A 22,441-nucleotide genomic window follows, 5' to 3' on the forward strand; every position below is an offset into this window, starting at 1 on the left:
AACAGGGTATTACTTAAATAATACCGAGGGCAGGCCAGACCATGAAATTGCTGCGATTTTATTTGCAGGGTCTTTATTTTCCTGGGTGAGGCGCGGGGGAGAGAAACCAATTTACAGGAATTCAGAAGGTTTTTCCCAGTTTGTGTGTGTGTCGTGTTTCTCTCTCTCTCTCTCTCTCTCTCTCTCTCTCTCTCTCTCTCTCTCTCCCTCTCCACTGAATCCTCTGTTTCTTCCACGTGAGGGTTCCTCGATGTGGAGAGAAGCCGGTCGGAAGCCGAGCGGCGGAGGGAACCGATCCCCGAGCTGACGAGGACCACACAGCCACAAACATCCCGCACACAAACTCACTGAGACACTTAATAACTAAATTGTGGGTAAATGGTGGAGGGGATTGCAAAACCTCTCGTCTCCACCCCCCCCCCCCCCACCCCCGTCTCTCTCCATTCACAGAGCTTCATCATTTCTTCTGTTATTCGGGCCGACAGCGAGGACTCTTGGATCAATCGGCACACACACATGCACACATGGGCGGCGGGGGCCTGGTCTCCCTCATGTACTAATGATGATGTTAGAGAGCAGAGCCAAACACACAGAGCTGGACTCAGACTCTATCTCTCTCTCTCTCTCCCTCCCTCCTCTTCTTCAATACAAGTTTCCCCCTCTTTTTATTGTCTTTCCCTTCTTTCTCTTTCCTCCAGTCAGGTCTAATGCATCAGGACACTAATGAAGTGGGCCTCTGCCAACATGGCTCCACATCCAAATCAGCCAAGAGGAGGGCGGATGCCAGTAGCCAGCCTCCTCCCCCCCCCCCCCCCCCTCCACCTCCACCACCTCCTCCTGCACCTCCACCTTCCTCCTCTCAGCTCCTTCTCACCCCCCCGCCTGTGCCCCTTTTAACACCTCCAGTCTTTTCTCCTCTGTCCCTTCAGAAATGTAGATGTTTTGATTTAACCAGTGGATCTCAACCAACCTGTCTCACGTCTCAGATACTTATGAGCTGCTGTCACTTCAACGAAAGAGTCACTTCCCCTTTAAATGTTCAAATGATCCCTAATTTCACCAAAACCAGCAAATGTTTTATATTTTTAAAGAGGGTAGTAATTTTTTTTGTGAGTTAAACATGGAGCTAGAACCCTTCAACTACCACTAATGTGGAGCTGAGATCATGTGGAATAAACAAAAGTGACATTTTGGGACCAACAAGACAATCATGAGTCTGAATGTTCAGCCTCGACGTGAGGACGCACTCGACTAAGTGGAGAGAACTTCTTCTATTTAGCTTTAAATGAGACATATGATATTTTTGTGTGTTTGCTGTCCTCCAATGTGTTATGAAGGACAGTGTTTGAGACAGAGGCTGAAGAGAGGAGCTGCAGCGATGGACAGCCTGAGGACTGTGATGTGTTTTCTCAACATTACAGCATTTTACAGTAAAAACTGTTATAATCAACCTGAATATAAATATGTTTCCCTCGAAGTAGGATGTTAAAAATCTCACTGATACTTTTACTAAGTAATGAAAATGAATATCTGCTTCAAACGCTTCAGATTGATTCGATGCTATTATTTATTTTTTTATTTATTTCACATCAAATCTTAGTTCTCACTGAGTCCGAGGAGCTTTAATCCAGAACAAGGATCTGATGTCAGAAGAACCTCGGTGGTTTTGGCTCTTTTCACCTTCACCGCCTCTGACTCCTCCTCGACTCTGACCGTCACTTCAGAGCAACACAATACAACACAATACAACACAATACAACACAATACAACACAATACAGCCTCTCTCTTCCAAAACCACGAGGACCGGAGCCCTGCGGCCGGCTCTTCTCATGGCATGATTCAATATTCCTGAAAAACTTCTGCTCCCTTCTTTCCATCTCACCCTTTCCTCTCTCTCGCTCCCCCCCCCCCCTCTCTCTCTCTCCTGGCAGTGCTGTGAGTGCACTGCAGTAAAATGAAAAAGTTTTCTTTAAAACGTAAATCAAGGCAAATTACGACGCAGAACTATGAAAGAATTATAGAACATGAAATATTCATCTTCTCCTTAATGAGCTCTGGTCCTCCTGGGCCCCTAACTCTCTCTCTCTCTCCCTCTTTCTTTCTGTGTGTGTTGTGGTGTATGTGTGTGTGTGTGTGTGTGTGTGTGTGTGTGACCCCCGGAGACACCATTAACACAGAGATAAATATGTAATGAAGAAGAAAAAAAACCCTTTTCTCTTAGTTTTGTGCATGACTTCACCTTTCTGTTAATCAGAGAGTTATGTTTTTATTTCCTCGCTCGCCCCGTCCCTCGTTCACTCGTCTGAACCAGTGTGTGTGGTGGAGACTCTCGAGGATCCGGGCGGAGGGAGAAACTGAGTCACTGCACATTCACTGATTTATATTTATATTTATATTTTTCATATATAATAACGCGTCTTTGATGAAAAACTCTACACATGTAATGTTGTTGAGGCGAGCTGGGGTGCAGCACATTCTGAGTGTGGGTGTGTGTGTGTCTGTGTGTGTGCAGTTGTACACTAGAGCTGTTGCATATTTTTTTCATTCGAACTGTGTGTGTGGTATTCATTCCATTTATCTGCAATTAAACAATTAACTTAATTGTGGTTTGCCAAAAAGCCCAAACTCCACCCTGCTACAGGGAGGAAGAGGCCACCGGGGGGGAGAGAGAGAGAAGGAGGGGGGGGGGGAGTGAGAGAGAGAGAGAGAGAGAGACAGAGGGGGAGACTCTTCCTCTCCATGTGATTGAACGAAGACGACAAACAAATGATGGATAATCCGTGTTGGACCTGATCATGGGAGGTTCTGCTGATCTGGTTTAACACAGTGGTTCTGTGAGAAGAGTGCGTGATAGCTGTCAATCACACTGTGGTATCCACCCCCCCCCCCCCCCCCCACGTGCATACAGAGCTTTGTGGTGAACAGTTGTGTTGAAGAAGACTGAGACATAAAAGTGTTAACCGATGTTATAAATCCAGTGAGAAGTAAAGTCAATGCTAATAGACGATAGAAATAACCAGTGGAGTCGCCCCCTGCTGGTCATTGAGGAGAAGACAGGTGCTTAAGAACTGGCTTCACTCGCCAGACCCTAACCCTCTACGTGTATTTTTATATACAGACGATGGTCACAGCGTAATCTCATATAACAGCTGACGTCCCTGTGATGTTAACACAGCTTCGGAAACGTCTGATGGTTTAAATCATCATTGTGTGTTTGTGTTTGTAGCGATTTGTTGACTTCTAACTGAGGTGAGACACAAAGACAGAGGACGAGAGGACGAGGGCTGTTACTGCTTGTTCTAGTCCACCACTCCTGGGGTCTCAGCCCCGGCGAGCGGTCACACACACACACACACACACACACACACTCGACTTGCAGCAGAAATCAATTTAGCAAAAACAATAAAGAAATAATTTATAAGGGCAGACTCTGCCAAATTAGCTGTGGGACGCACTTAACTGCTAAAGCCGTATGAATGAGAGCTGTGGAGCGAGAACCAGGACCGTGTCAGTCATGAAGAAATGTGATGCTGCTGACATGAACACACACAACACACACAACACACACAACACACACACTAACACATACACAGCACCTGCAGATTTAATAGACAGAGTCAGAGATCTCCCAGATGCCCCAGCATTCAGAAATATCTCACGCTACTGTACAGCACATAGTGTCCAGTCCAACACACACACACAGACACACACAGACACACACACAGACCGACACATTCATGTTTCATGTGGTCAGTTGTTATAGTTTCAGAAAGCCTCTTATTGTCCAAACACAAAGGAGCGCTCAGATTTCTGACTATCAGTGTGAGAGTGTGTGTGTGTGTGTGCGGCAGATGGGACACATGTGTGGTCTGCGGTGGCAGGCCGGCTGGAGCCTGAGGTTGGGGGGGGGGCGGGGGCTTCATCTGAGACAGGGGGGGGGGGGGGTCGTGAAGACAGTAACACACACACACACATACACACACACCTCATTTCCCATTAATAAATCACCAGTGTTTCACCACAGTTCCTCTCCCTGTGTCTCTCGGGGTGGGTGGGGTGGGGGGGGCTGGGGGGGGGGGGGGGGGTTACAACATGGGCGTTGTGAGGTTAAACTTTATTTTTAGTCTTCTGGTGCGAGAGGAGCAGAGGAATGTGTTAATGGTGCCACCACAGCTTCCTCCCTTTCCTTCCCATCAGCCTTTAATACCCGGCTCCGGACTGAACGCTTTCAAAAGGAGTAAAATGACTTGGCGGTGGGGGGGTGGGGGGGGGGGGGGGGAGGTGGGCGGAGCCGCAAAACAACCTCTACGATCAGAGTCGAGTTGCAAAAATGGGAAATTTCAGCTTTTGCCTGGTTTTGATTTATGACATATGGAATAAAGTATATGTGGTATATAATAGGTTTGCATTGAGGGGGCGGGGGGGGGGGGGGGGGGGGCTCAAACCCGCCAGGCGTCAACGTGCGTGAGCGGCGGCTCACTCTGACCTTTGACCTCTGCTCAGAGCCGTCAATCAGGTGTTGATCTGGATCGTTGGATGTCAAACTCAAACAAATGAGATTTACCACATTGGAAATGATGAGAACATCAGTTTGACCTTCAGCCAGTTAGCTTAGCGTAGCATAGACACTGGGAACAGAGGGTAAACTGGCCGACTTTGAAAGATAACTGATAAAAAAATAACAGTAATAGTAATTTTCCATCTCTTCTTTCTGCTTCTCTCTGGAAGTCAAGTAACAACGGGGCGTTTCGGGGAGAATGGTCGAACTGAAGATTTGATCTCAAACTTATAGAAGTTAAATCGTTAAAACTCTAAACCTGCAGGACAGAGAACCATGAACCTGGTGGAGGTTCTGGAACGAGTCAGGAAAGAACTCATTTCATCAGGTTGCAAATCCAGGAATCTTTTTTCACTTTATATAACATTACGAAATGAGGTGGTTTTCCACATTTCTCAAGAAATAACAGAGAAATCTTAATGTGTAGAGGTGATGATCCAGATGTGTCCAAGCTCAACACATGTATTTTCAATATGCTGATAAAGAGGCCAATGCTTCCCATTCTAGTTTTGGCCTGAGATCTAGTCACAGTTAATATTGTATTTACAGATAATATTCATTTTGTTCATGTATCTTAATTTGATTGTTTCTGTGAGACTGTCTATAAACATGTTAACATCCTCAAAGTTTCTCACATGTATATTTCTGCTGTAACTGCAGCTTCTGATCGGGAGATAAGGTTTTATCTTTACCGCTCCGGGGCCGTGAGGCGTCACAGAGCGACAGACAGGAAGCGTCACAGAGCGACAGACAGGAGGCGTCACAGAGCGACAGACAGGAAGCGTCACAGAGCGACAGACAGGAGGCGTCACAGAGCGACAGACAGGCCGGCTTCATTACAGACGGTTAATGAAAGAGGCCGACACATCAGTGGGTTTCCTGCATCGATCTCCTGTCTCCCTCCGCCTCCGTCCTCAAAAACTAATGGGGCATTTCCTCCTGTGCCACACCACCCAGCAACTGTGTTTACTCTGCGCTCCACTGGGGCACAGACACACAAACACATGTGCACACACAACGAGATCAAACGCCGCTGGACACGAAATGAATATAATAAGTAAACAGTAATGACAGGTGTGGTCTGCGAGGGAGGAGAACGAGTTCCACTCTTCACTCAGTGGATGTACGACTGAGTGAGTGTGTGTGTGTGTGTGTACATGTGGGAGGGGAACACTCTGACCTGTGTGGAACCTGTGTATAAGTACAACAGACACACACACGTTGTGGCTTTTATCAGTAGAGAAAACGACTTTTTATCTGGAGCAAAGATCAAAACAGAAAACGTGATGAACTGGTGATAAATATATAGATTTTACTTCGATTAATGTACTAATATTAGAGTGTAAATATACTTTACTCCCACCTAAAGCGGATTGTTAATTTAATATAATGTAAAGTATAATCACGAGAATGTGCTTAAAGTACCCATTGCTGTAAATTACACCATTGTAAATGTTACTGGTGCTTTTTAAACTGATTTTTGATTATGAAATGAATGTGTGAACAGCGTTTTTTACCATTATATTTGATTGAAGTGGAGCTTATTTACATAATAAATCCTTATGGGCTGGATAACTTGGAAAGCAGCTGCTAATTCATCTGTCAGTTGAATAATTATCGTAGAAATTGTTTTTTACTTGTTCTCTCAAGTTGTTCAGGAAAAGAAAAGTACAAATACTTTTGTGTGTAATTAAGTGTTTAAAATAAATTATAGATAAATATAAAATTAGATTATGTGTGAGATGAATCTGATTTCCCCAGGAACACATTTGAATCCCAGGTTGTTCCCTCAGGTCCCATCTGGACGTGTGAGGTCCATGTAGAGAGTCTCTGGTTTCTACCTGTGTCTCCTGCGGCAGGTGGAGGACGGTGTGCAGCCTCTCGGAGTGATGGTGTCTGGACTCCTCCTCGTACGCCAGGTCTCTGTCGGCCTGCGGCAGCGCCAGGAACCTCCGGATGGTGCACAGGTTCTCCCACAGCGTGCGGTTCTCCGGGCTGGGGTTCTCCTTCCACCGCAGCAGCTCGCACAGCCAACCCTGGAAGAGAGAGGGAGAGAAGGAGGGATTAAAAAACAGGAACAATCACCTCTGCCAAGTCTGAGTGTGTGTGTTAGTTAGAAGATTACACAACAACTACTGGACAGATTCCATGATATTTTGTGTAGGTAGGAATCTGACCCCAGGAAGAACCCATTAAATATATATATTAAATGGGCTCTACCGTGTCCATTATATTTTGTTTCTATTTGGCTTTCTTGCTGAGAGTTTTTGTAAAAGTTTGATTCCCTCACGTGCTCGACTGGTTCTGTCCAAAGGTTAGAAAATCCACATAATCCATGAAGGTCTGAGCAGGATTTAGATATTTCTCTACAGACGTGAGAGCATCAATCATCTAACAACAAAGATCATCTCGCTCAAAATGAGGAACTACTGGATTTTGCCGTGGGCTGTCTTTGTATTTCCTCTTTCAGGAATTCTAAGAACAGATACTTTAACCCACCAGCAATGACACTGGGTGAAGCAGAAGAAGAAGAAGAAGAACATGAACCCTGGCAGAATAAAGAAAGTTTAAAGAAGGAGCAGACGCAGCAGAACCAGTAGAAGTACCGAGAGCAGAATTGAAATTAGCGAGCTGGAGCTGCGTGAGGTGACTGTGGCGGAGGAAGATGGGGGTTGGGGCTGATTGGGGGGAGAGATGGAGAAGATTTGATTATATCTGCTAGACTGGTTCGGTTTGTGACACCAGCTGTTGTGTTCAACCAGCCACCTCGGGCAGCGTGCACCGCTAATAGCCTGATCATCGCTCCCTCTCCGCCGCTCGCCCTCCTTGTGGCCAGCTGCAGCAGATGGGTGCAGTGAGCCGCGACCCGAGCCACCCCCGGACCCCCCGACCTGGGAGACCACGCAGCCCGCACGCACATACTGTACACACAGGATGCACATATTTAACACACACCTGGCACAGCCGGCCACATGCTACTGTCCTGACACACTCGACCGTGAGAGACTGAATTCAATTCGTGAAAGAAGGGATTTGGTTTCGCTGCCGTCGCCTCCTGAGATTTGTTTCTTGCTCAAAACACATTTAATCTGTGAAGAGTTGTTTGGTGTTTGGTTTTTCCACATTTTCATTTTGATTCAGCTCTTGATTTCTGCCCCGAGGAGGAAAACAAACCTGTATCAGGTTTAGAAAGAGAGAGAGAGAGAGAGAGAGAGAGAGAGAGAGAGAGAGAGAGAGAGAGAGAGAGAGAGAGAGAGAGAGAGATAGAGAGAGAGGAGGAGTCTCAAGCTGCTAAAACCCAAACCAAGAGAAAATAGTACAAAATATGAATGTGTTTATTTATTTAGGTGCTTTCAGGTTTAACTGTGATGAAGCTTCAGAAGCAGCGGTGCAGAGATGAAGGCCTCTCCATCCTCTGATTGGTGGAGGTTAAAGTCCTGGCATCCTGTTGTATGATGGAGTTTTTAAATTATTATTTTATTAACATATGGTTATCACTCCTGCGCCAGAGAAGCAGTTCTATGCACGGGGATGTTAATCATATTGTCTTTTTGTTTGTTTGGCCTGTGGTGAAGCTGCAGCATTATTTCTGAATCTGAGTGACCTGCAGCAGATAAAGAGCCTGCAGCTGTTTCACATCTGCTTCACAAAGACTTGTTCACGTGTTTATTCAAAGTTCGGTAGAAGCTGAAGAATCAGTTCTCGTCATGATGATGAGTCAGAGATGCAGCTGCTGGTCACAAGTTTATTCAAAGTTTATTAATATTGAAACGGTTGTTGAGATATGAGCGACACAGACAAACAGAGATTTCTGGAATTATTAGATCGATTCAGTGTCGATCTGAGAATCAGGTCAAAACACTCGACCTGGTTTCTGCTTTGATCCTTTGATGACACTTTCCTGTTCTCACAGTGACTCACTCACCTGACTCTTGTTGGCGGCCACTTTGGCGAACAGAGCCTGGGAAACCTTCGCTCTCTTCATCTCCTGCTGGATTTCATCGTAGACGCCCGACGTGATGTTGACCAGCGACTCCAGTTTCAGCGGGAGCTCGGCGGCCGGACAGGACGGTTTGGGCTGGAAGAGACGAGACTTAGGGATTCTGCTGCGATTCTGTTTGAGTCAAACCTCTCAGAGACAAACACTCCAGAGCAGATCCTGTGTGTGCATGTGAGTAAAGGTTATCGGCGGCCGATCGGGCCTCGAGCACAGACATGCCGTGTCGACCCTCCGAGCCGGAGCTGCACATCTGCACTGCACGTCTCCACATGACTTTTGTTTACAGATCAAAGTCATTAAGTCCGTCTCTTTTGTCGTTCTCTGTTGTTTCTGTTTGAGCGAACATGTATTGGCTCTCAGGCGACTTGTATACACAGTGTTTGAAGTCGTCCACAAGACATGTACAGACCAGCTAGCTTACATTCCCTCAGTGTAAACGATGCTGAGATAATTTTACAGAGACATAATAAGAATCGCGAGCAGCACATTCGCCCAGAGCCATGAATGGGCATTTGCCCTGACATCAGACAGAGCTTCTTATCACTGACATTGCTAAATCGTTTTGTGCACATGGAAAGAAAACTTCCAAATACTGTGTAATGTCCTTAGTGTTTACAACATGCTCCTGTGATGGCTTTGAAGCTGTTGTCCCATTACCAGCGGCTGAAGAAAGCCTTGGAGACAAAGTGCATCGCGTGCTGTCGGCTCGCGAGGTGAAGATCGGAGATAACTCACCGAGTTCAAGATCTTAGTCTTGTTCTTCCAGATGGAGGCCCAGGTATCAGGGGTTATCTGGTCGTCCAGGCTTCTCTCCCACACTTTCTATGACACACAGGACACGTGGCTTGTTACCATCACATGCTGGAATCACCAGGGTTACTTTTGATAACACTGTGGGAAGTGACGCTGCAGGCGGCGCCGACCACGAGGCTCTCTAACCTGTGAGAGGCGTGGAGGTCCGGGGTTGGAGGAGTTGGAGGCAGGGAGGCCGACCGTGGGGTTCATGGTCCGCTCTCTCTCCTCCTGGTAGATCCGGTCTCTCTCGACCTCTTGCAGGTTGAGGAAGTTCTGCATGGCTTTGAGGTTGACCAGCAGCGACTGGGAGGCCGTGCGAGGGTCCTCCTCCTTCCTCAGGATCTCTGACAGCAAACCCTGAGCAACACAAACACACACAGTTACACAACGTGAACGTCTGGCTCCTGTTACTCACACATCCCAATGCATGGTTTCACCTTTTCTTCCTGATGAATCGTCACAATTAATGAGATAAAATCACAACTTACATCAAATGATTATATTAATATGGCGTGTTGGGGCCACATGAAGGAAAGAAATCACTTCAGAGGGGAAATATCAGAAGCTCTGACTGTCACCTGTGGTAAAATGAGGAATGTCTTAACTTAAACTTTAATACAAGTTTCACAAATAATGAAATACTATATTTTTCAATCTCCACATTTTCATAAATATCAGGACTTACACAAAAGGATTGTGTTAGAAACTGAGTATATACAATCATGACTTATTTTCTCATTACATTATAACATCTCTGAATTCTTTCCTTCACTATAGCCCTGTACTCCGTCATATTAAAGTCCACTGATTCACTATTTCACTTAATTTCCCACAATTTGATCCGTTATTGAAATTACATATTTTATAAACATTAAAATCATCATTAAAAGCAAGAAGCAGGAAATATTCACATTTAAAGAACTGGAACTTCTTGGGGGTATCAGATGAAAATCTGAATAGTTTCCAATAATTGTTTCTTTTCACAAAATACATAATTTGTTATCAGTCTACAACCTACTAATTACATTACAGCTTTGATATCCTGTAAAGTAACTAGTTCCAGTACTTCACTATTGTACCTTTAGCACAGTACTTGTATGAGAAACCCTCGTATTGTTTAGTTAAAGTTTGTTATAAACTGAAAATGAGTTCTGATAAAGAATGTAAACGTGTGGGCTGAACGCTGGCACACACACATGTATACATTCACCACACACACTCACTCACACACACACTCATACACATTCACTACACACTCACACACAGACACACACACACACCTGGCCTCTGTAGTACGTCTTTGAGCCAACTGCCATTACATTGATCTAATGGGGCGTATGGTAAAAAGTTTAGCACAGCATGAATGCATCAGGTAATGAGCGGCTGTGAGGGCGGCGTTGGAGACTCAATGACCCAGCACGCCACCCTGCCATGTTCCCACTGATCCCACTGGAAATACCAGGAGGTGGGTGACCACCAAATTAGCCAAACCCCGGGTGAGAGAGATTACAGCCTATCGGTGACACCGATGGTTACTGGTGTCGATCAAGTGAGAGAGAGCGACCCCTCACCTGAACGGGATCTATGATCAATCAGTGAGTGGGTAGTTTGATTCCTGCCTGGCACAGGATGTGATGTGTTCATGTTTAGATTTCCTATCTTCATGTTTTCCATCTATGAATCTATCCTGTCTCTAGTTTTCTATCCTGGCCGCCGCTCTTGTCCCTCTGCCACTCTGTCCCTGCGCTCTCCTAACGTCTTGACCACAGGCTGCTCTGTTTTCCTACCTGTGTGCGGTTGAAAGCCACACGGGCGAACACGGCCTGGGAGACACTAGCTCTCTTCAGCTCGTCTCTGACCTGCTGGTAGATTTCAGAGGAGACTTCGGCGGACGAGGGGTTGCTCCCTGGATGGTCGCCGACTTTGGACAAGCCCCGAGGGATGGGCGGGTGGTTGAGGAACTGCTGGTTGAGGGCCTGCGGGTGCTGGTGGGCCAGCAGGCGGCTAACGGCTAGCTGCTGGTTGATGAGGTGGGCCATGGCGAGCTGTTGACGTACCAGCTGCGGGGACAGTTGAGGCGACAGCAGCCCACCTGGCCCCAGCAGGGGCTGCATGGCGCCGGGCGGGGGCGGCGGGGGCGGAGGAGGCACCTGGCCCGTGCGCAGAGGAGGGCTGTGATGATGGGGGCCGTGTGGCGAGGGCTGCTGCTGGGGGGGTGGAGGCTGCTGCAGGGGCTGCGAGCTCGGGTCTCCGGACACGGCTTTGAGGAGTGGGCTGCCCGCTCCCAGGTGACTGAGCTGGGCCAGGCCGGCCAGGTGAGGAGGGGGTCTCTGACCCAGCATACAGAAGTCGGCCATGTTGTCTCGCTCGACTGCAGAGGAGAAGAAAGAGGTGAAACTTTAAAGTAAGGATTCTACTGTTACTGATCAAGTCTTTAGTAAATAGTGTGATTTGAGTTCTTACTTTTGATGTCAGCAGCGTCTCGTCCTGACCACATCTTCTCCAGATAATCGACTGCTCAACGAAACAAACAGAACAACAGATCAGAACATCGGACGATTTACAGACACGATCAAAACATTAAAGAATTCACTTGAAAAGCTTGAACGTCCATGAAGTCGTCCATTAGTCCCTCTATGTCTGTATCCTGAGCTTCAGGGTTCAGACTGACATGTAGAGCAGCACGTCTTCTATGAGCCTCATGAGTGTGTTGACATGTGGAGCGGAGTCGAGCTGACCTCCGTCCGTCAGACTCCATCATCACCTCCTCTTCTCTCCCCTCCTCTCCAGTCTCAGACCTTTAATGTGAAGGGCAGAGCGCAGCTTCCTGGGAGGTGACGTGGAGCTGATGTGGTCGATGAATCGCTCGTGACACTTTACACACAACTTGTTTAAGAAACGTCGTGTTGTTGAATATTTCATTTGAAACTGAATCCTCGTAAAAGTTGCTGCTACGCTGGATTGAGGAGTTACAGCTTTTATACAAAAACCACATTCACTTCGACTCGTCATCGCAATTTTTATGTCTGAAGCTGGATTTATATTTGACACGAGAGATTGATGGGAGCTAATTAGAGACAGCATAGGTTTTCACCATTAACTGCACCACAGCAGCTGAAGCGCTTTGCTCGTACGTGATCAAGACGTCCATTTAACTTTGTTTACATTCTATCATGGACTTCATGAAGTCGTAAATTCAATAATCTGAAGCCTTAGGCCTTAAAAAGTCGTAAACTATGATGTACTGGGTCTTAAACACGTCCTGGTTGGTCACTCACTGTCTCCATGTGTTGTGGTTCTCTCTCAGTCATACAGATATTATCATGATGAGAGATAACGTGGTGTTTCCAGGGTTGTTCCTGACCGGCCTCTGATATTAATATATCATATTGACCAGGACTTGAGGGAGAACACACTCAGCAGTTCAGTTTGTAGCTCAGATTTTTCCTCGATGAATTATGAGACAACAGTCCCGTGGGCACAGACATGTGGAGGCGCCCACATCCCTCCTCCAGAGCAGCAGGAGCCACAGACTCAAAGAGACATCTCTGTGGCTGCTTTGCATCTTTTTGTAGTTGTTTCTTCTTTTGTCTCTGCGGTGGTTTGTGTCTCTTTGTTTTCACTTTGACTCATTTCCCAAACAGAAATGGTTTCTTCAAACAGGGCCTCTAACCCGGGGGGCCCCCTGCCCCTCTGGGCCCCGAGTCTGTATCTGTTAATCCATCCACGGTCACAGTATGAACGGATTCTACAGGCTGGAGGCTTTGGGTTTCTAGTTTGACCAATCAGGTTTGAGCGCTGGTTGTATATATTGACCGTTGGCCCCGAATCTCTACCTGACATGTCAGTGGTTACGTTGCATTGTGGGTAATTCAGACACAGAGTTATCACAAGGAGGAAGAATGTGTGGCGCTGTAAAAGATGATATCTCCTCTTTATCATATCTCACATTCCATCGTGAGTCATATAAAGGTTCCTTCCTCAGATTTTAATGTTCAGTTTGATATTGTGTTGAGGCTCAGTGCTCGTTGACCCTCAGATGAACTGTGGGACCGACCAGGAGACACTGGAAACCACAGCTCCGCTCACCTTTCATCTTCTTATACTTCTTGTACCAGCGTCCAAACTCCTGACACTTGGCCGTGGAGACGTTGGCATAGTAAGAACTGTTCACGATGGAGGAGATCATACTCTGAGGCAGAGAGAGAGGGGGGGGGGGGGGGGATAATTAACAACCAGCATAATAAGAAATGCTTACACTCACGCAACAACCACATGACACTCACACACACACATAATAGAAATAGACAAACATTAATCATGATTGGAAGCCACCCATGGAAACTCGAGCCAGTACAGTGCAGAAAGGGAATCTCCAGCCACACACACATATGCTTGCAATTGAAACTGTGATCAACACCCCCACCAGAGCTCCATTTAAACTCAGTGTGCACGTACACACACACACACACACACAGATCTGACACACACAAATGATTATGAGGAGAGGAAGGCCAAACATGCAGCTGGGGAGTTTCTACACGATCAAGGAGATGGTGATTAATTTAGTGCTGAGTGGAATTTGATTAAAATACAATACCAATAATCAATAGAGTGTCTGTAGGATGGATTTTTATTTCGTGAGCTCTGCCTTTAGTCTTTCTCCAGAACATGTGATGTTTCAGTTAAAGAGACTCGTGTTGTACAGAACGATTCATCAGTCCAACGAGCGCACGTCACAAACAATCACTGTGTGGATAAGTGGGTGTAAGTAGTTGTGCATCGTGTGTTATTGTGTGTTTGCGGTTGTCACCTGTGACAGAGGACACTCTTTGGCCAGAGTGCTCTGGTTCATTTCCTTCAGCAGCTCTTTGAGAGCGTTCCTGACGGTGGCGTGGTTCCACTGCTCACAGGGAAGGTCCTCCAGCTTCGAGAAGCTACAACACACACACACACACACACACACACACACACCAGCAGTGAGTCGAGGCTGAAGCACCCAGAAGCTCCCGGGTTAACACAAATCATACCTGCATATTCTATTTAATGTAAACTATGTTGTGTCTAAATCTAATTTATATTTTGCATTACAGTTGATTGAAACTGCAGCTGCAACCAATAATTATCATTAACAGCACATTGTGTTGTTATTTTCTACCTTCATTTATACACTGTATGTTTATTTTTGACATCATCAATCCGAGAAGCTCATGAGTCATATTCAGACTTTTGTTTTAAGTCAAAAATCGTGAGTTACCAATCACAGAAAAGCTTTCTTTTGTTTTTCCTTAAAAAGCTTTTAATCATTTATCTTAATTATTGTAAATCAGTTTTGTTTCAATCAACTGATCGATTAATCAACTAATAAATTCAACTAAATACAGGAAATGGGGGAAAGTGTGAACCTGGCTCCGTATAAAAGAAACACAATTTACCAAAACTTGTTGCACAAGTTGTTGCACATCTGTTAATTAGCTTCTAAATAACTTTTATAACCTGTGGACAAAGTCAGGCTACAGCTTGTTAAGCCCTATGAGTATATGATATAAGAATATGTCCTATTCAGATGAGATGTGATTGATTGAATTTGATTAATTGCTCTGTCCTGGTTCCCGTCTTGTTAAACTAAACTGTCTGTTGGCTGCTGCACATGTAGCCGAGCCAATCAGCTGCTCTCTGCAGCTTCATGCTCACATCACTCATATCTGGTTTCTCCTCCAGCTCTCAGCAACAAAGTGACTTTATCGTTTTTTTACTGAAACGTTGGACTCTTCCTCGAACCCCAGATTAAGCCCGAGAATCTGTCACAGACGTTCTGGAGGAACTTTGTCTGCGTCATCTCGACACTGACGTTTGCCACCGACGTTCACAGACACATGTAAACAAACCTGGCCGGGATTTGCAGAGACAATAACAATAATAATGTGGAGTTTATCTGTTTTTATCCCGTCATCACGACTCTGCTTCACTGAATCTGAGGAACTAAGAGTTCCCGACACACGGAGACAGATGATAGATGAACTCATGGTTTATTTCTGACTCTATAAAATCTGGACTTGCAGTTTTTCAAGTGTTGTTTTCATGTTCAAGTTGTAAAAGCCTCAGATTTAGAAGGTTATACTTTTATACTCATCAGTAAATGGATGTAAAAAGACGTTTGTTGTAAACTGCTCTGACCTTTGCAGCTGAATACGCAGCGTGACCATGTGGTAAACCTCCATCAGCATGTCGGCCACGGTCGCCTCCGGAGCGTCGGACAGGAAGTGGATGGGCAGAGGGTTCCACCGTCCCACCTTGATGATGCCTGGACACACGGGGGGGGGGGGGGGGGATTTCACACATTTAACTCTTTACTCGTTTACACTCGTTTCAAAGTGACAGAGAGAAAACAGGCCGACGTGGGGTTGGCTTCTTTCTCACACCTGGTCACCCGGCGGAACCTGCACGCTCACACAAATTCATTCTGACACCACGTTGCTGTATTAGCTGAGCCGGGTCAAGGGGCCCGGGTCATTCAGAGGAGAAGCTAAGTGGTGAGATTAGTGGAACCATTTAAACAGTGATGGTGGAAAACTGAGCGCCCACAGTCTGAGAGAGCTACTGCAGCTCGACCATAACCCCGGGGAACGAGAAGAGACTTCTGACCGGACGGTGAAAAGGTGCCACAGACGATCAGGCCATTAACCAGTTAACCTGAGAGGAGATCAAAGGCACACTGCGACCGGCTCAAAGGATCATCTGAAGAGAGATCTGTGTGGTTTCACTTCACGAGTAAATCTCTCCCTGTTGATTCGACTCAATTCTGGTTCAAGAGCAAGAGAAAGCTCACAAACACATGACAATACAAAGCTACATGTTCACTACCCCTGCACACACACATTCAGACACACACACACACACACAGACACACACACATAGGGTTCTTCATGGGGACTGGCTGGAGCTGTGAAAACTAAACAAAGCTAATCGCATTACTATCCTCTAAATGAGATCCAGACGGGTCCTGCAGAGTCCCCCCCCCCTCTCTCTCTTTCTGTCCCCCCTCTCCCCCCCCACTCCCCTCCCCCCTTATCCTCCTCTCTCCGTCCTGATCTTTCTCTTTCTATTTCTCTTTTATTCCTCATGTCTTTCTTCCTTCAAAGCCCAGTTATATCTTTGATTCCTGTCGGGCTGTGTTGTTGATTATCTGGTCATCGGGGGGGCATCACTTAGTTCTCCTGTATGAAGGGACCGGGCCCCTCAGGTCAGGGAGAACCCCCGAGGAACCAGAGGAACCAGAGACCACCATGGAGGCCTTTCAGAACCAAACAGAACCAGAACCCTCTTCATTTCAGCGACAGTAGTGGAACACATGGAACGATCCGTTTTCTATCATATGTGTAGTTTTATACGAGAGGGAATATTTGAGAATTCAAAGCATGTGCAATAAAATATTACACATGTAATAACACAAACCTCACATGCAAAACATGTTTATTTTGTTTGATATTTTTCGTGAAAGGGACGGTTTAATGAAGAACGTTTTAAGAGACGTGAATAAAAAACTATTAAAAGACGACTTTCTGACAGAAGGGAACCAGGAGCCCATCCTCCTCCTCTCGTCTCTGTTGTTCTCACACAGACTCAGGAATGCTGCTGGTTATCGTCAGCGTGCAGCTTCCACAACATCTGAAAACCAGTCGTAAGCATTTCACTAATGCCCAGTTGGGTGGAAGCAAACGCGTGAATAAGCAGACAAACATGAACTCACACAGGACACATGAGAGCACACTGAGACGTGGACACTACATGCATCGGCTCTCACGCAATCGCACACACACACACACACACTCACAGTGTGACGGCAGATGAATTAATAATTGAGCCATCATTTTTTTTTGCCTCGGCTCTTCAATGGGCTCTGCTTCTCGTCCACATGTAAAAGTAGAAATCATTGTTCCCATTTCCACATTAAAATTCCACCTCCCAGGGACAGGCTCTCATGTGGCCGGCTCGTGGCTTGGCTCATGTCTGAGTGCACCCATCCGCACAAACGCAAATCCGTACACAAACACCCACTAATGTCTCAGACTCCATCAACAGTCGCACACACACACACTCACTAATACACGTGTACGCACAATATTCCCACAATAAGTCTTTGTAGTCGCAGCAGCCTTCACGCTCGTCCCGGAAATCTGCTCCCTATCATCAGGACCACAGGATAAATATCTGTCCTGCTGTCGTTCCTCTGAGTTTCCATCTTCTCTGAATAATGTTTTAAAAATAATTTTAGGTTTTTTAAAGTAATGGTTCAACTCCAAAGTATTTAAAACACGTTTACAGCTTAACCCTTTAATTTAACGGTTATTTTAAACTAACATAAGATCAATTTCAGAGAGAAACACTTTGCTTCTGTTCAGCATTTATCAGCAGTAAAGCACATTAATGTTTATACATGGATTATATCACTGTAACGTATTTGTCACCAGATATTATTCTTATAATTAATGTTCAACTCATCAGCAGCCGTGAGGTTTCAAAGTGATGATAAATAACAACATATAAAGACTTGTTGTGATGTAAAATATCTTTATATGAGAAATTATAATAGCTGAAAATAAATAAACATTTAAAGCAAACCTTATATGTACAATTTCTTTGTATATTAATATTTGGAGTTTCCGTTTAGTGAAAAAATACGTATAGTTAGCTTTGTGTCATTTATGAGACCCCCCCCCCCCCCCCACCACCACCACCACCACCACCACCACCATCATCGGGTGCAATAAAGCTGCTCAGCTCTTGAACCAGCAGATATTTAATAACTCAACATCTACACGTCCCACCTTGATGATTTATTTGGGTTTTTATCAGTGACTTCCTGTCATATACGGATCCACAACTGTGTGTTTATTTTTGAAATAGGGAACTGGTGATAAATCATCCGGTGGAAGCTGGTAACACGGAGACGTCACTGAGGCAAAGCGTGAGGAGGAAGACGACACACGACGTCAGAGGAGTCGGGTTCGAACACAAGCCTCCAGATGATCTATAACTCTAGTGAGGTAAAGAGAGTCGGTGTTGAGCCAAGAGCAGAAGAAACTCGGCCAATAAATGAATGGGTCAGGCTCCATAGTTAAAACCTTTCTAATTATCTGGTGAGTTGCGTTATTTTCCTAAATGATTATGACCCGAGCCAGGACCCACGGCCACAGAGTGACCCCCCCCCCCCCCCCCCCCCCCACGTGGCTCGGTCTGATTTACAGGGTTCACAATTTAAAACGAGCCTCAAGCTGAAACAGCTCAGGACATTAGAAGGTCCCTCACTGTAAAGGTTTGAATATAAGACATTTCATTCTGATCCACAGAAACCCAGTCAGAGCAATCAGTCCTAAAAAAGAGCTAAAATAAACACACACACAAATATATAATCCTGTGGCAGTAATCATGGATTTGCTCCTGGAGCTGAAGATGTTTGTGGCCATTTTGGATGCTTCATAAGTCACAGTGTACACACCCCAGCCCACCCACACCCAGAATATGTTTTCATAACTAAAGCATTGATAATTCCTTTATTAACTATTGACGCCCACAAGGAGACAGTGATGCTCCAGAGGAAAGTGGAACCTCAATGTAACGGCAGAACCATAATTTACCCGACCTCAGGTGTCCAGTGAATCACCGACATGTTCTGCTGCAGTGACCCTCTGTGGCCTGTCAGACGTGGCACTGCAACAATGCTCTCTCTCTGTGTCTCTCTCTCTCTCTCTCTCTCTCTCTCTCTCTCTCTCTGTCCCTCTCTCTCTCTCCCCCCCCCCCTCTCCCTCTCTCTCTCTGACTGACCACCGTTAACTGTTCACTGACCGAAGCCAGAAAACTACAGGTCTGCTCCCATCCGTTCTATAAAAGCCTTCAGACCCTTATAATTGAAATAAACAATATCTCCCATCTAATTACTGGGCTGAGCTAATTAAAGAAAGGCCCTGGTCCTCGGCGGGCGCTCTAAATACACCGCTGGGACACAAGAATGCAGGACACAATTCAAACAGGGAGAAAATAGACGGGACTCTGTGTAATTTTGGTTGTGGACCGCAGGGGGAAAAATGTATAATTTAAGCCAGAAATTATTCATTTAACATAAACGCTTGTTTTAAAAAACAAAAAAGTATTCATTTGAGAGAAGCTAGGAGGGGGGGGGGGAAGGGGGGAGGACATGTGTGTGTTTGTGTGAGAGTGTTTTGTCTGAGATGCTGCACGGTATACTTCGCAAAGTGTATGTCAATTGTAGCGCATGCAAATGCAACCCTGCATGGGTTAAGTAGAGGTTACAAGTGTGTGTGTGTCTGTGTGTGTGTGTGTGTGTGTGTGTGTGTGTGTGTGTGTGTGTCTGCAAGCAAACGGTGCTCGAGACAATTCTGCGAGTTTTGTTTTTTGTGGAGTTGTGATGTCGTCTCTTTGAAGCCCCTGGTGTGGTGTTCTTCTGGAGGAGTGCATTGATGTGGACGGGGGACCAGTGAGTCTGGCTGTTATCCAGACAGAGAGAGAGAGAGAGAGAGAGAGAGAGAGAGAGGGAGAGACAGAGAGAGAGAGAGAGAGAGAGAGAGAGAGACCTCCCCTGATACTTGGCAAAAGTATTTGAAGCTAAAAGTGTGTTGCTAATGGCGTTCATCTGCAAACCGTCGCACACACTGGCCGCACAGTTTAGTGTCTCCGTCCGTCTCTGGAGGACAAAGTGAATCTGTGGGACTCGTCTCAACCAACTGTCAGTCTACGATTGACCTTTCCTGGTTGACCTTTACTGGTTGACCTTTCCTGGTTGACCTCTACTGGTTGACCTTTACTGGTTGACCTTTCCTGGTTGACCTCTACTGGTTGACCTTTCCTGGTTGATCTTTCCTGTTTGACCTTTACTGGTTGACCAAACACAACAGAGTGGACCGACCTGGCCAATTAGAGCAGACTGGGCTTCATCAGGAGGGGAGGGGCTTAAAGAGACAGGAGCTGAAAGCCAGAGGCTGAACAGAGGAGCTGCAGCAGTTTGAGGAGAGTGGTGTTTTCTGAGCATTAGAGCATTTAAACCTGTTTTAGTCATAAATATAGAATAATAAAGTAACACTACTTAGAGCTATCAACCTGAACATGTCTCCTCTAACACTTGTGGCTCTGCAGTCTGTGTGTGTCGCTCACTGTCGTGTTTTCCAGTTTTATATCGACATGAGGCAACACATGGAATATTCTGCACGCTTGAGAAATAACAGTAATAAATGACACTGTCCTGCGGCAGATGAGTTCCATGTGTTACACTGTCTTTCTTTTCGTCTGCTTCATAAACATTCTCACACATACTGCTCACTCATACATTCACACACACACGCACACAAAATGTATTTCAGTCCTGCGGAGACATTCCTGTCCGTCTCTTTGTTGTGTCTTTAATGAGTTCTGCAGCCTCTGTCTGTGTCTTAGTTGTGTTTTTCAAACCGGCTCTGAATAGACCACCTCACATCCAGGCCACTGATTAGAGGGAGAGTCCCAGGACCGGTCTGGTCTTGACCCCTCAGCTGCAGGATAGTTCATTGTGACTCAGTCCTGCCATGGTTTACACAGAGAGAGACACTTGGTGGTTGGAAAGTCATGACTATTAATAATGGCCTTCATGAAACTCGTTGTTATTCCAACAAAAGGAGGCTGCTGGGACTCAGATCTTTGGCTTTCTGAACAGTGGCCTGGTGACAGGAGTTGAAGAAGCTGCTGTTCTGAGTTTCTCTCCCCGAGTCTGAGAAGTTTCAAACTGTACGAGTCTGTTTTATGGATTTTGGCAGCTTCCCCGTCGCTAAGTGCTCGTTTCTTCTGTGGCGTCACAAACTGCTGCGACTCGGACTCTGTCTGAAGTTTGACTTTGCAGTTTGTGTGGGAGGTTTTCTTTGTTTATCTGCCTCTGGTTCTGTCTTCTTCTCTCTCTCTCTCTTGTGTGTGTCCACGAGGTCGGCTCAAACTTTATGTAATTTGTTTGAGCTTCTAGAAATACAGTTTGAGGAGGTGATGTGACAGAGAGACCCTCGAGTTCATAGAGTTCACTTCCCTTTTGACGTGAGTTACAGAATTGGATTATGAACTTGGCTGTTTTCTTCTGTTTCCAATCTTTATGCTAAGCTATGCTAACGAGCTGTTGTTTCATATTTACTGTCCAGTCAACAGGAAGCAAATATTTCAACTTGTCCTTCAGGGGATATTTGTATGAGCATCATACAACGTGCAGCTTGAGGCCGGATGATTCCTCCAAAGCTCCAACCTGTCCTCTGACATTGTGTTTTATATATTTCTTTACTTTTAACTTTTTGCCACACACCAGCCATATTCATACCTTATTTTTAACCCCTGACGTTCATATTAAAGATTCTTTCCACACATGTAAAACAGCAGAAGTGTCTGACTGACCGTGGGCCTGTGCCGCGGAGCTGTGGGAGTAGCCCAGTGCGAGCAGAGCCGTCTCCACCAGCTGGGAGAAGAGAATGTCCCTCCTGACCAGCACGAACTCGGCGTGCTCATCCCGCCCCTCGCACCCGTCCGTCTGAATCCCTCCGTCCGCCTGCTCCACCACGCAGAACACCGGGATCATCAGACCTGTGGAGAGACACCGGAGGGGAAAGGGAGGAGATGGAGAATCTCTTAGTGTCTGGGTTCTATCCTCAGTGATCAGGACCCGGTCTCCCCGTGGCAGACAGCAGACATGAGGATTGTGTTTCCATCGGGTCGGGCCTGTGATCACTTTATCCTTTGTGTTTAAAACTGTTATAACAACACCTGAACTTCTCAATGAGCTAAGATCAAACAAAGGATGTAAAACAAATCATATGCATTCCTCACTGGACTGTGAGAGTGTTCACTGCACAGTTACAGTCTATTAGACGAGCTGTCATAACAAAGGCTCCTCTAAGAGATATGGAAAGTCTTTATACAAATATACATTTTCATTAAAGTTACTTTCATCAGGGTATCAGTTTAAAAAGAAAAAGAACATGCAACAAAACCATAAATGTGGGATTTAAAACAGGAATATTAATAAATATTCATGGAAATGTTGCTGACAAATATATACAGAGGA

The 22,441-nt window shown here is 45.8% G+C and overlaps 1 protein-coding gene across 1 annotated transcript in view; it reads right to left on the bottom strand.

The window, feature by feature from the left end:
• The window catches only part of satb2 (SATB homeobox 2), a 34,375-nt gene that overhangs the window by 4,783 nt on the left and 7,151 nt on the right, over positions 1 to 22,441 (bottom strand). Inside the window, 11 exon segments of the mRNA XM_053439223.1 lie at positions 1,608 to 1,718; positions 6,238 to 6,595; positions 8,485 to 8,637; positions 9,295 to 9,381; positions 9,499 to 9,711; positions 11,142 to 11,725; positions 11,818 to 11,868; positions 13,444 to 13,546; positions 14,168 to 14,291; positions 15,532 to 15,658; positions 21,775 to 21,960. Coding sequence (XP_053295198.1) covers positions 1,608 to 1,718; positions 6,238 to 6,595; positions 8,485 to 8,637; positions 9,295 to 9,381; positions 9,499 to 9,711; positions 11,142 to 11,725; positions 11,818 to 11,868; positions 13,444 to 13,546; positions 14,168 to 14,291; positions 15,532 to 15,658; positions 21,775 to 21,960 — 2,097 coding nt within the window.

Source organism: Pleuronectes platessa, chromosome 14 (assembly GCF_947347685.1).
Source record: "Pleuronectes platessa chromosome 14, fPlePla1.1, whole genome shotgun sequence".
In the NCBI taxonomy this organism is placed as follows: Eukaryota; Metazoa; Chordata; class Actinopteri; order Pleuronectiformes; family Pleuronectidae; genus Pleuronectes; species Pleuronectes platessa.